This window comes from Nicotiana tabacum, chromosome 3 (genome assembly GCF_000715075.1).
Source record: "Nicotiana tabacum cultivar K326 chromosome 3, ASM71507v2, whole genome shotgun sequence".
Taxonomy (NCBI): Eukaryota; Viridiplantae; Streptophyta; class Magnoliopsida; order Solanales; family Solanaceae; genus Nicotiana; species Nicotiana tabacum.
This window is the reverse complement of record NC_134082.1, coordinates 145,836,424-145,849,878: the sequence shown is the minus strand read 5'-3', so window position 1 is coordinate 145,849,878 and position 13,455 is coordinate 145,836,424. Positions and strand designations below refer to the sequence as shown.

At 36.3% G+C, this 13,455-nt stretch overlaps 1 protein-coding gene across 1 annotated transcript; it reads left to right on the top strand.

The window, feature by feature from the left end:
• Positions 1-11,478: 11,478 nt before the first annotated feature.
• On the top strand, positions 11,479-12,938 carry LOC107777149 (uncharacterized). The gene is made up of 3 exons (XM_075246480.1): positions 11,479-11,914; positions 12,123-12,439; positions 12,927-12,938. The coding sequence occupies exons 1-3, from the start codon at positions 11,479-11,481 to the stop codon at positions 12,936-12,938; spliced, it is 765 nt and encodes a 254-aa protein (XP_075102581.1).
• The last annotated feature ends 517 nt before the right edge of the window (positions 12,939-13,455 follow it).

The window sequence follows — 13,455 nt, the reverse complement described above, 5'->3', positions numbered from 1 at the left end:
TTTGAATCCCACTACCTAATGTTTTGTCCCCCACTATATTAAACAATGTATTAACTCCCACTAACACATATCTTTTCCTTATTTAATTCCCTTATTGCCCCACTACTGCATGCTTTGTCCCCCACTATATTAAACAATGTATTAATTCTCCACCATTATGTCTTGTCCCCCACTTCGTATTATTTTATATATTATTTTAATATATTAGCGCTTAGTGGACAGAACACTCAAAATAAATAATTGTTCAAATTTTCAATTCCAAAAATACCCCTCCGAAATTACTGAAATTACCATTCTACCCTGAAAATACTGCAATTTACCATTCTACCCACATCAACTATAACCTAATCAATTAACCAAAATACAACAGCTATAACCAATTCCTAATCAAATTTTATCAACAAATTTAAACTAGAAACTCAGATTATGTCAAATATTATCAAAACAAAGACTAAGGATTCAGGGAACCAAACCATATGATGAACAATAAAGAAACAACTGAAATCATTTTGACTGAACAATATTTTTAACAACAAACATACTTTCCGATTCAATAACAGTAACAAATTGAACATAACAAATAAGTAGATTCAAATCACTAAACTCAATAATCAATTGAACTTCAAATTAAATCTAACAACATTACAACCAACACACTTCTATATTAAACTAAACAAGAACAAATGAATAAAAACAAACTGAAGAAATAATCAAGAAATGATAAACAATGAACAAGAAAAGAATCAAACATATACTGATTTCAGATCCGAGAATATCAAACAAAATACAGACAGAAATGAAACTTAAACCAACTAACCGGAAATGACCGCAACGGAACAGAAACTCGGACAACAACCTCGACGTACCGGATCTCGACTCAACGAAAACCCACCTTCTCTTTTAACCTCGACGAACTCAGAATGACAAACGACGACCTCGACGGATTGAACCTGAAGAACGACGAGACAGCAGCTATGGTTGTTTGGACGTGAGGCTGTGTGTGTGTGTTGAGCAGTTGTTTGACGACTAGTGGTCGCTTGGGATGAGGAGATGAAGCAGCAGCAATGGCTGCTGGACATGGAGATTATGGTGGTTGTGGGACTATTTGGTCGACGGGAGGGAGGTGTCATACTGGTTTTTCCGGCGACTAGAGGGGTCGTTCATGGAAGAAGCTGGACGTTGGGTGGTCGTTCATGGTTGAGCTGGGGACAAAGAAGAAGAAGGAGCAGCAGCCATGAGGAGTTGGTTGTCGATGGCTGCTCGTGGTTGGTCGACGAAGTTGCTACTGGTGGACGACCTCGACGATGGTTAACGCTGCTGCTGGTGGATGACGAGGCAGCGTGACTGGTCGATGCAGCAACGCTGCTGCTCGTCAATGGCGGACCACGATCACCACTGCTGGTTGAGGGTCTGTCCGGCGTGATAGTAGGTTGGCTTGGGTGGTCCGACGATGGAAAAGAAAAATGGACGATGAAGGGGGGCTGGACAGTGGTGAGCGGAGGAGGGGGGGTTGTGGGGTTTCGTGGGGGGGGGGGGGGTGAACGAAGAAGATGAAGAGGGGGGGTGCATGGGTCCGGTAGCTAGGAGAAAGAGATGGGGTGTCTTTAGGGTTTTTTAGGTAGTGAGTAGCAAATGAAACAAAAATGAGAGAAAGAGTGGGAGGTCGTGTGGTCATATGGGGGGGCGGTTGGGCTTGGGTCAAGGGGTTTTGGGTTGGGTAGAGGTGTTTTGGGCCTAGGTTCAAAATTGAAGAAGAGGCCCAATTCCGATTTTCTTTATATTTTTTGCTCTCTTTTCTTTTACTTTCTAATTAATAAAACTAAAATTCTAAATTAAGTTATAAACTAAATTAAATCAAAAATACTAATTAATTCCTTGCAACAATTATCATACATAATTAAACACCAATTAAAATAAAATTGCACAATTTGACATTGAATGCTAAAAATGCAAACGATGCATATTTTTGTAATTTTCATTCTTGTAAAACAAACTTAATTACTTCTAATTGTAAACTTAAATCCTAAATGAAAATGCGATATATTTTTGTATTTTTATTAATTTAACAAATAAACATGCATGGAGAAATACAAATAATTTATCAAAAATGTCACGAAAATTCTCAAAATTGCACACAAAGGAAAATTATTTTATTTTGAATTTTTTGGGAGTAATTCTCACATAGGGCAAAAATCACGTGCTTACAGCTGCCCCTCTTTGTCCGAAAACACAAAGAGTTTTCGTGCAAAGATAAAGTGAGCAGATACGAGCGATTTTTGCCCATCCGAGTACTCCGTGTGAAGCATTTTTTTTAAAAAAGATTTAACCGAACCTTTGCTTCAAAGGTTTCCTACATATCCCTGGCTAAAAGGGAATCAGGTTAATGTAGTTCGGAAAGTTTTGGTAGCTGGGACTACCATGGAACTGCAATGTTACTGCTGTTGCATGCTGTAAGAAAACAAGAAGCTATACTAAACTATAGTCTATGAATTACAAAATCTTATCTAGATCTTCAGTCGTGCTCTTGTATCTCTTGTTGCTTTGATGTCTCGGTGACTCTTCTGGTATTTCTTGTCTTGTATTTTCCCTTGACTGCCGATCTCGAACTGCTTATGTCTTTCTCGGGAGCTTCGCATTATTTTTCCATCGAATCTTGAACTTCCTTCCTCTGCAGGGGATTTTTGTTGTTTCCCGCTGGGGATTTCGGTTGTATTCCTCTGTTATATGGGCGGGCTCCCAACTTCAAAACTTAAAATGGAAAGACTGAAATGTATTCCTCTGTTATATGGGTGGGCTCCCAACTTCTTCAACTTAAAATGTAAAGACTGAAATGTATTCCTCTGTTATATGGGCGGACTCCCAACTTCTTCAACTTAAAATGTAAAGACTGAAATGTATTCCTCTGTTATATGGGCGGGCTCCCAACTTCAACCAACAACTTCGAAAAATAAATCGGCATTCCGTTCTTCAGGGGGGAATCCTGACCTCAACAACAACTTCGAAAAATAAATCGTCATTCTGTTCTTCAGGGGGGGCTCCTGAACTCAACAACAACTTCGAAAATAAATCACCATTCCTTTCTTCAAGCGGGCGAGATTTCAAGAAATCGCCATTCTGTTCTTCAGGGGGGCTCCTAACCTCAACAACAAACTTCAAAAATAAATCGTCATTCTGTTCTTCAGCGGGGGCTCCTGACCTCAATAACAACTTCGAAAATAAATCGCCATTCTGTTCTTCAGGGGGGCTCCTGACCTCAACAACAACTTTGAAAAATAAATCGCCATTCCTTTCTTCAGGCGGGCGAGATTTCAAAAACTTCGAAAAATAAATCGTCATTCTGTTATTCAGGGGGGCTCCTGACCTCAGCAACAACTTCGAAATTAAAATCGTCATTCTGTTCTTCAGGGGGGGCTCCTGACCTCAATAACAACTTCGAAAATAAATCGCCATTCTGTTCTTCAGGGGGGGCTCCTGACCTCAATAACAACTTCGAAAATAAATTGCCATTCTGTTCTTCAGGGGGGCTCCTGACCTCAACAACAACTTTGAAAAATAAATCGCCATTCCTTTTCTTCAGGCGGGCGAGATTTCAACAACTTCGAAAAATAAATCGACATTCTGTTCTTCAGGGGGGCTCCTGACCTCAACAACAACTTTGGAAAATAAATCATCATTTTGTTCTTCAGGGGAGGGCTCCTGACCTCAACAACAAACTTCGAAAATAAATCACCATTCTGTTCTTCAGGGGGGACTCTTGACCTCAACAACAACTTTGAAAAATAAATCGCCATCCTTTTCTTCAGGCGGGCGAGATTTCAACAGCTTCGAAAAATAAATCGTCATTCTGTTCTTCAGGGGGGGCTCCTGACCTCAACAACCATTTTCCTTCTAACTTGAATTATCTTTCTTCAAAACTACTTTCCTCAAAACTTGTACTGTCTTCTATGCGAACTGCTGGGGGTAACATTTTTTTTTATAAAAAGTATGTTATCTTACTCATTCAAAGACTACTTCCTTTAAGACTGATGTTTCATTCCTCTGCAAACCGTTTCCTTTTGCAAAACTGGTCTTCCTCTTTTTCTCTCAAATTATCCTAGGAGAAAATTCGTCAGACTAGGTTTTCTATCTTAGGAGAAAGATTCATCAGACTAAGATTTCTATCCTAGGAGAAAGTTCTTCAGACTAAGATTTCTATTTTTGTTATCGTAGGAGAAATATTCATCAGACTAAGATTATTTTTGTTATCTTAGGAGAAATATTCATCAGACTAAGATTTCTATCCTAGGAGAAAGTTCATCAGACTAGGTTTTCTATCTTAGGAGAAAGATTCATCAGACTAAGATTTTGATCCTAGGAGAAGATTTATCAGACTAGGACGTTTATCTTAGGAGAAAATTCATCAGACTAAGATTTCTATTTTGTTATCTTAGGAGAAATATTCATCAGACTAAGATTATTTTTGTTATCTTAGGAGAAATATTCATCAGACTAAGATTTCTATCCTAGGAAAAAGTTCATCAGACTAGGTTTTCTATCTTAGGAGAAAGATTCAACAGACTAAGATTTTGATCCTAGGAGAAGATTCATCAGACTAGGTCCTCTTTTTTTTTTTTTATCTTCTTCCTTTGAAGACTACCTCCCTTAAAACTCGTGTTATCTTCCTCCTGACATTGCTTTCTTTAAAACTTGTTTTGTTTTATCGTGAAAAACTGTTGGGGATACCGCTTTTCACCAAACTTGTGTTAGACTTCTCGAAATTTTTTGAAATGAATGAAAATTTTCTGCCCCAGTTTGACAATCTTTCTTGTGTCGCATCTTCCCGTTGTCAGGAACATTCCCTGTCCCTACTTCAAATCAAAGAAAATTTGGTCAGTTTAAAATGTGGTGGTTGGTTGCGATACTCCTGCTGGGGATGTCATCAACCATTTTGCATCTATGCGTTGTCTGACCATCTTGAAGCTTGGCTGATACCTTCCGGCCTTCTTGACGATTCCTTATACACAAACCTCTTAACCATTTTCCCAGTCTCCTTATCTGACCTCATGTATTTTCATGACAGCCGATTTCACTTGAAGATCTTGCATGTTCGTTCATTGATTAACCACTCCCTCCATCGTCTGTGTTACTGAAATACCCTTTCCCGGTGCAGACCCAATATCTTCTTTTACGGTACTGTCCGTGAACTGGCATTTCCCCAACCATTGAGTCTCCTATGAATTTCCCAATTATGTCCATTGCATTCCGCGTTGTTCTTTCTTGATTTTCCGCTGGCCTTGGCCTTATAACCCTCGACTTCTGCTGGGGATATCCTTCTTGACATTGGTCCATCCTTTTGTCAATCTCTTCATCGAATATACCCTCGGTTCAATCACCATGGCCCTCTTTTTGTTGCACTGTCCCTGAATTGACATGGACCAATCTTGGGTATTTTGCGCGAACCTCAAAGCACGTTGACTATTACCAGCTTATTGCGCTTGTTCTTTCCTGACTTATACCACTTTGATGTACTAGTCAGATCTCGTCTTGCATAATTGGAAAGCTGATGGCAAATTTTGAGATCATTTCTCGCTTGTTCTGACCAAAGAGACTCAAGAAGAGGAAATGACAAAGGAAAAAGGAATAGAGTAAAAGGAAAAAGAAAGAGATGACTGCTAACAAGAAAACTACAAAGTAAAACCTATCAGATGTGGACACCAACTCTATTGGCCATGACATGCACACGTGGCCTATCCTCCATCGTTAATCGCCTTTCACAATCTTCGTCTGGTGATTTCCTGTATGATTCTCAATCTTTATTCGAATTGTAGTGCCCGAAGGGTTTTCACTATCAAGCCTCTCTCATTTTGATTTTTCTCTCAACTTATAGCTGCCTCAAGGTGCCCGTGAAGGTTTTCACCGATAAGACTCTCTCATTTTATTACTTGTCTACCGGGGATCAGAGTGTTATTCCCGACTTCCATTTGCATGACTTGGCATCTTTCGAAGACTGGTCAAAACGTCTTTCGTTGGACCGTAATGTGGGGTTTTGGATAGGGATAGAAAGAAAGGGTATTAGCGGCTCAAAACGAATCAATTTGGGTTCAAAATTTACAACCTTCGGAACTAGATTTCTTTATATCAAACACAATTTCTGCCCCAGTTTCTTACTTGGGGATTTTTTTATTTTTGTTACACTATGTTACACTATGCACACTATGCATACTATGCACACTATGTTACACTATGACCGAGCCGTGAGGCGCCTACGTATCCTTCTTTGAGGAATCAGGTCAAACGTAGTTCCCAATTCCTCTTTTCTTTTTTTCTTTTTTCATTTACTTATTATTTTCTTTTCTTTTCTTTCTCTTTCTCATTTCTCCTTTCTCTTTTGTCGTTTTGTTATTTCTGTTGTTTTCTTTTCCTTTTTCTTTTTCTTTTTTTTTTCTTTATCTTCCATGCTTGTGTTTTCTAGTCTTTGCTACTGATTCCGAACGAGGGGTATAAAAGAAAAGCAAATAAGGCTCAACGGGTTAACGAAGGATAAAGTGTTTAGATAGAAGAATAAAATGCCGTCATTCCAATCTTCAAAACATGCCAAGCACAAACAACACAATTAAACATTCGCCACATCTTCTGATTGCGTCGGATTTGATAACCATATGCACACATTCGCCTTTTCATTTGTCATTTTTAAAGCATCGTTGGGCAATATTCTTATTTTCGTTACGATGAACGGCCCTCTTGTTAATATGGCTAACTTGCTTTTATGGTTTTTCTTTATGTTTTACTTGCCCCAGTTTCACGTGGCTCGGGCTTCAAAGGATCTCAAGCTGTTCCTATTTCCCTTAAGTGTCCTGATCATCTCCCAATGGCTTTATAATTAATTCTTAAGATTAGGCCCAAACTGTGCGTGCATGTCATGTCACTAGAATTGGCGTTTGAACAAGGACAAAACAAAAGGATAAAAAGAACTAAACAAAGAAGATGACTGGAGGTAACAAAAGACCGGAATTTGCATTAGACAAGTGGTGAAACGGTTCGTATAACAAAACAAACAAAACAACTGGGGTACAACCTAGGAACAAACCTAAAATGAACCTAGACAACACTAAACAAACCACTATGACAAAAATGGGAAGATAAGTGGGTTTGACACAAGAATGCCACGAAAATTCTCAAAATTGCACACAAAGGAAAATTGTTTTATTTTGATTTTTTTGGGAGTAATTCTCACATAGGACAAAAATCACGTGCTTACAGGCGTGAGGTCATAACTTGTAAAATTCATATCCGGATGGTACTCCCCTGTGGAATATATGAGTGTTAATACAAATTCAATACAACAAAAAATAAACATCGTAACACAAAAGAAAATTGAAGTTTACCAGTCGTCTTGTGGATTATGTAAAGTAGGAGAGAAATTATCTCATCGCTCCTTGTTCGCCCGTGGAGATAAGTGTAGATCCGGCCAAACTCTTTCAGCCGGAACCTGTTGGGCTACAACTGCTCCAGTATAACCGCCCGATGATTGAGGGTTATCACTGATCTGCGCAATATCATTATTGCGAACGTCTTCATGCTTCACGTACATTTCCAACATTTTTATCAAATTAAGTTTTCGGTATTCATCTGGAGTCCCCAAAAAATCTCTCAGAGTTTCATCATCCTCGATGTTAAACTCAGCGTAACAAGCAACCCCTCATCCGGTAATTTTAAGATTCACCGAACACTTGCTCAACCTCATTTTATTGCATAACAACGCTACCAGTCTATCATACTCCATTGTAAGTGGCAACTTAACATGACTCTATAGAGATAAACTATAGCCACCACAACCTCACCCCCCAATATAATGAAACCCTTACTTTTCGCTCTTCAAACATTATGAAAAAAGTTTGAGAATTTAATAACAAGAAAAATTTATCACGAAGTTGGAGTATTTCTAAATTATTTTTCTCAAAACCCTTAACGCCTTTAAATAAGGCAATGCCCAATCCGGGGGTTCAAATTTTTGCAAGTAATACGCAGTTTAATAGGGCGTTTTACATATTTAAATTATTGTTATGTCAGTTAAGCGCAGAAGAATGGGAGAAATTCAAAAATAGACAGATTTACAAGTGGTCATTCAAAAATAGTCACAGGTTCAAAAGTAATCGAAATTTAGCCACTTTTCATGTAAAGATAAATCTGAACGAAAACACTGTTCAAAATCCGAAAAAATACTCCAGCATAATATACTGGAGTTCCAGTATAATGTACCGATCTAGTATAATATACTGGAGTTTGTATAATACGCGGTTTAAAAGGGTGTTTTACATATTTAAATTATTGTTATGTCAGTTAAGCGCAGAAGAATGGGAGAAATTCAAAAATAGCCAGATTTACAAGTGGTCATTCAAAAATAGCCACAATTTCAAAAGTAATCGAAATTTAGCCACTTTTCATGTATAGATAAATCTGAACGAAAACACTGTTCAAAATCCGAAAAAATACTCCAGCAAAATATACTGGAGTTCCAGCATGAAAAATAGCCACTATTTTGCTGTAACAGAGACCGGTCCAGCATAATATACTGGAGTTCGGTGCACCTGTATATGAACTTCCAACATATTATGCTGGACCGGTATACTTTGCTGGCTCCAGTATAATATACTGGAGTTTGGAGCACCGGTGCTCCAGTCTCTAGTATATTATACTGGAGCCAACAAAGTATAACGGTCCAACATAATATGCTGGAAGTTCATACACAAGTGCACCAAATTCCAGTATATTATGCTGGACCGGTCTCTGTTACAGCAAAATAGTGGTTGTTTTTCATTGGCTTGGCAAACACTGGCTATTTTTGAATGACCAGTCCGAAAACTGGCTAGACCGTGCTATTTTAACCAGAAAAATTATTGGTGGGCTCACAAAATATGTAAAACATGGTTAATTAAAGCATTTCATATAAAACACAGTAATAAGCTGCATTTTATTTAGTTGTCATATCACCTAAAGGTAAAACGCTGTATCAAAAAGCATTTTAATATAAAATGTAGTAATTACCTTAACGTCCCAAACGATCGTTAAGGTAAACCGCATTTTATATAGAAATGTAATTTTTTTTTACATTTAAAAAAAATGTTTTGAGTCCAAAGAACCATATTTCGGTTCCGGACTCTTGAGAAAATAGCCTTCATTCAAAGTTATAACGCATGCAGGTCAGAATTTTGGGAAGCGCCAGAATTTTTATTATGGTGATTGCCAAGATTTTTCCACTAACATAAAGATCACCATAACTATATGTTAGGAAAACTCTAGCACTTTCAAAAATTCTGATCAGCATGTTTCGAAAATCCGGCCAGAAGCTATTTTTTCGAGACTTTTCTTAGCAAGGTCAAAAATTTAAATCACTTTGCTCCCGTTTGACCATAGATTTTGCTTTATTTAAAAAAATATTAAAGATATTGTTTGTTAATGAAATATGATTATGTTTTGGAAAAATAAAATTAAAAATTTTTCAAGTTCCTAAGGTGAAAATTTTTCTTCCACTCACAAAACATTAACTTTTATCAAATGAAATGTATGTCCAAACACAATTTTAATTTTCAAAAATTATTTTTCAACACAATATTAAAAATTCTTTTTCAAGTTTCAATCAAATATATGTCCAAACGCTAGCTTGCTTATGTGTTTTCAAATTGTCTAATAGAGGCTAGTGGTCTGACAATCAATTAGTCTATCGTTACGATTTTGTAGAGTTTAATCCCGAAAAAAAGAGCAAGATATATCTTTACCGTTGATTATAGAGGAGATTTTTTCCTTCCTATACCATATGTGAAACTTTATTACCAAATATGTGCATAGTATCTAAATTACCCGCCTAGTCCACATTTTTCCTACAATTTCTGTACCATTCGTTTATTAGGAATTAATAGGGCAGAATCTTCCTTTAATAACGCGCGAAAAATCAGGAAAGAATCTTGGGATTGATTGATTCTACATTAAATTCAAGTTTTGAAACGGAAAGGAGATCAAATCATATCACATAAATCCTTTATCTTCAATTTATAATCAAATTTTGTTCCCTTTTTTTCTTGTTTTCAGAAATCAAATTGGCGATCGTATATCTGTTCTTCATCTTTTTCTCTCTCAATCTAGAAATCCAAAAAAACAAAAAATTTAGAATAATACATCATCAACAACACACAATCATGTCCAAAATCGCAATCATGCTACAATTGAATGGGAATTGGGATAACTGTGGTAGATTTAGAGATTTTGAAGTTGATGCCATTGTGGTAGATGAGAATGCAAGCTACAGTATTCTGATTTCTACAATTGCAGAACAACTATCGATTGATACTTCAGAAAAAATTATAGAAATCAAATACATGGTGAACGACAATTGTCCCCCAATGGAGATTAGGAATGATATGGGGGTTCATGTGTATATGGAGACCAAAAAGGAGAATAAAAACTTAGGTTCATATCTGTTATGTATAAGTGTACGAGATTTCAATATGGAATTGACAATCACCAACGGTAACACAAGTGCAGGTTTGTATAGTTCGAAATTGCATAGAATTATGGTTTTACAGTATTATCTACAAAATTACTACATTTACCTACAATTAAACTACAAATCAGTTTAATGAAAGAATAAAGCAATGTTGTTTTCAAAATTATATATAAAGTTACTACATTTATACGACAAAATAAACTACAATATATGATTAGAAATTGTTGATTTCAAAATGTTGTCTTCAAATAAAACTACAATCTATGTTTAGAACAAAATCTAGTCAAATAAAATATAAAATAGTTTAATTATGTACGAAGCAGTATTGTTTTCAATAATTTCTACAAATTGCAACAGTTATAGTACAATTTAACTACAATGCCTGACATCCTAAAATGGATGACTACAAAATTTTCACTATATCTACAAATTATCTACAAAAATTCTACAAAATTATAATGACACTGTTTATCTTTATTTTGATGCAGGTTCGTCTGGATCCCTACAGTTACTTGATATGCCATCCTCTCCAGCTATAGAGGAATATCAAAGTGAAATAATAACAGAATCTACGCAAACTGCTATTGAAGAAGGACAAGTGTATCAGGACAAGCAAACTGTAGCTGCTGTAATGAAGCACTTTTCTGTGATGCACAAGTTCCAGTTCAGAGTTAAAATATCTAGTAATAGAAGGTATGGAGATATTTGTGGTGAAAAGATCATTAAAATAGCAGTGTTTTACTCAAGATATGTGTTTTTTAAACATTGTAGATAAATTGTAGTTACATTATAGTTAAATTGTAGTTTATGTTACTTTATGTTAAAACAATCCTTTTGTTGCATCTACATTTATAATCTGTATTAAATATTATATTTTTTGTAGCTACTGGCTTGTATGCGTTGGTGAAAACTGTAAATGACACTTCAAGGCAACGTCAATTAATGATTCCGCAATGTTCAAGATAAGGAGTTTCAACCGACAACACACATGCTCCGTAATGGATGAAACATTCATACAGCGCAAATGTACTGCAGCTGTAGTTGGTAGCATGGTCATTCCAAAGTATTGTGATCCTAAGACTATTTATACACCAAAGGACATACAAACTGACATGTTATCTGAACACAGAGTGAACCTAAGCTACATGCAAGCATGGAGAGCAAAGGAAAAGGTTTTACATTTTTTGAGAGGGAATCCGGCTTACTCCTACAACAAATTACCCAAATATTTTTATATTCTTGAGGAGACTTATCCTGGTTCGGTTGTTAAATTGAAGAAGACAGCAGATGAATGCTTCTTATACGCATTTGTTGCTCTTTGTACATCAATAAGTGGTTGGCAACATTGTAGGCTAGTAGTAGTGGTTGATGGGACATTCTTAAAGTCAGTCTACATGGGGATTATGCTGACAGCAAGCACCATGGATGCAGCAGGTAAAAAGTGTAAAAATTTTGTAGTTATTTTGTAGGCAGTCTATAAAATGTAGATACATTGTAGTAATTTTGTAGTTATTTTGTAGCTATTACATGAAATGTAGATAAATTGTCTATATTATGAAGATATATTGTAGTTGTTATGTATTTATATTTTTATGTACATTTTCAAAGCTGCCAATTAATATTTTATGAATTAATAATGTAGGTACAATATTGCCCTTGGCATATGCTGTGGTTGATTCTGAAAATGACGCATCTTGGAAGTGGTTCTTTGAGAAATTCAAGCAGGCATATGGTGAAAGACCTTCAATGTGTGTTGTTTCAGATAGGAATGAGAGTATACTGAAGGCAACATCAATTGTCTATCCGGGCATGACACACTACTCTTGCATGTGGCATATTTGGACAAATATAAGGTCAAAATTCAAGAAGGGTCATCTACAATTATATGAATTGTACTTTGCTACAGCACGATCATACACTCTGGATGAATTTAATGAAAGGATGTCGAAGATTGAAGAGGTAGACTCGCGTGTGAAATCTTACCTATATGATATTGGCTATCATAGATAGTCAAGAGAACATGCAATAGTGAATAGAACATGGACAATGACATCAAATATTGCAGAGTCGTTGAACGCTGCAACAAAAGATGCAAGAGAGCTGCCGATATTTGACCTTTTAGAGTATATGCGGACACTGCTATAACGTTGGACCAACGAGAAGTTATTGAAAGCGAAGGGTACTTTCACATTTCTTGGGTCCAAATTCAACAAAGAATTAGAGAACAACATAACATTATCTCAGAAACTTAGGGTAAGATCTGTTTATTTGGTGCAGAAAAAATAAATTACTTAATATGCAGTGTTTCCAGATTGTAGATAAATTGTAGTCAAATTGTAGGTTGTAGATAAGGTGTAGAATATTTGTAGATGATTTGTAGATAGGTTGTATATAATCTATTTTTATGATTGAGATAATATTTTTTCTGTTTGTTCTACAATTGTAGGTGAGGGCTTAAACAGATCATATACATACTGTGTTAGATGGTGTGAAGCGGTACATTGTGTGTCTAGAAAATAAGAAATGTAGTTGTGGCCAATTCTAACTTGAAGAACTTCTATGTGCGCATGCTTTGGCAGCATTAAGGCACATGAATGAAACATATAAAAACTATTGCTCTCCGTATTACACAAGGGAGAGCCTTCTGCGTACGTATGAAATACCAGTAAATCCTCTTCCTGATGAAAACAAATGGAATGTGCCATAACATATTTTGGATGAGGTAGTAAATCCACTGGCGGGAGATAAAAGGCAGCCAGGGAGACCTCAAAAGGAAAGATATAAAACATATGATGAAATAAAGTCAAAGAAATACAAGGTGTCATGTGGAAATTGTGGAGGTAAAGGGCATAACAAAAGATCTTGCAAGAATGCGCCCAAGAAGAAATGAATATCATGTAGTTAGAATAGTTATTCAAACTAACTGTTAGTGAGTTAAAGTTAACAGATTTTTTGTGTATTCGTTTAAGTTTTTA

Coding starts and splice junctions, on each gene's coding strand:
- LOC107777149 (XM_075246480.1), top strand. CDS start 11,479: ATGGATGAAACATTCATACAGCGCAAATGTACTGCAGCTGTAGTTGGT. Junction 11,915..12,122: donor AAGCACCATGGATGCAGCAG/GTAAAAAGTGTA, acceptor TTAATAATGTAG/GTACAATATTGCCCTTGGCA.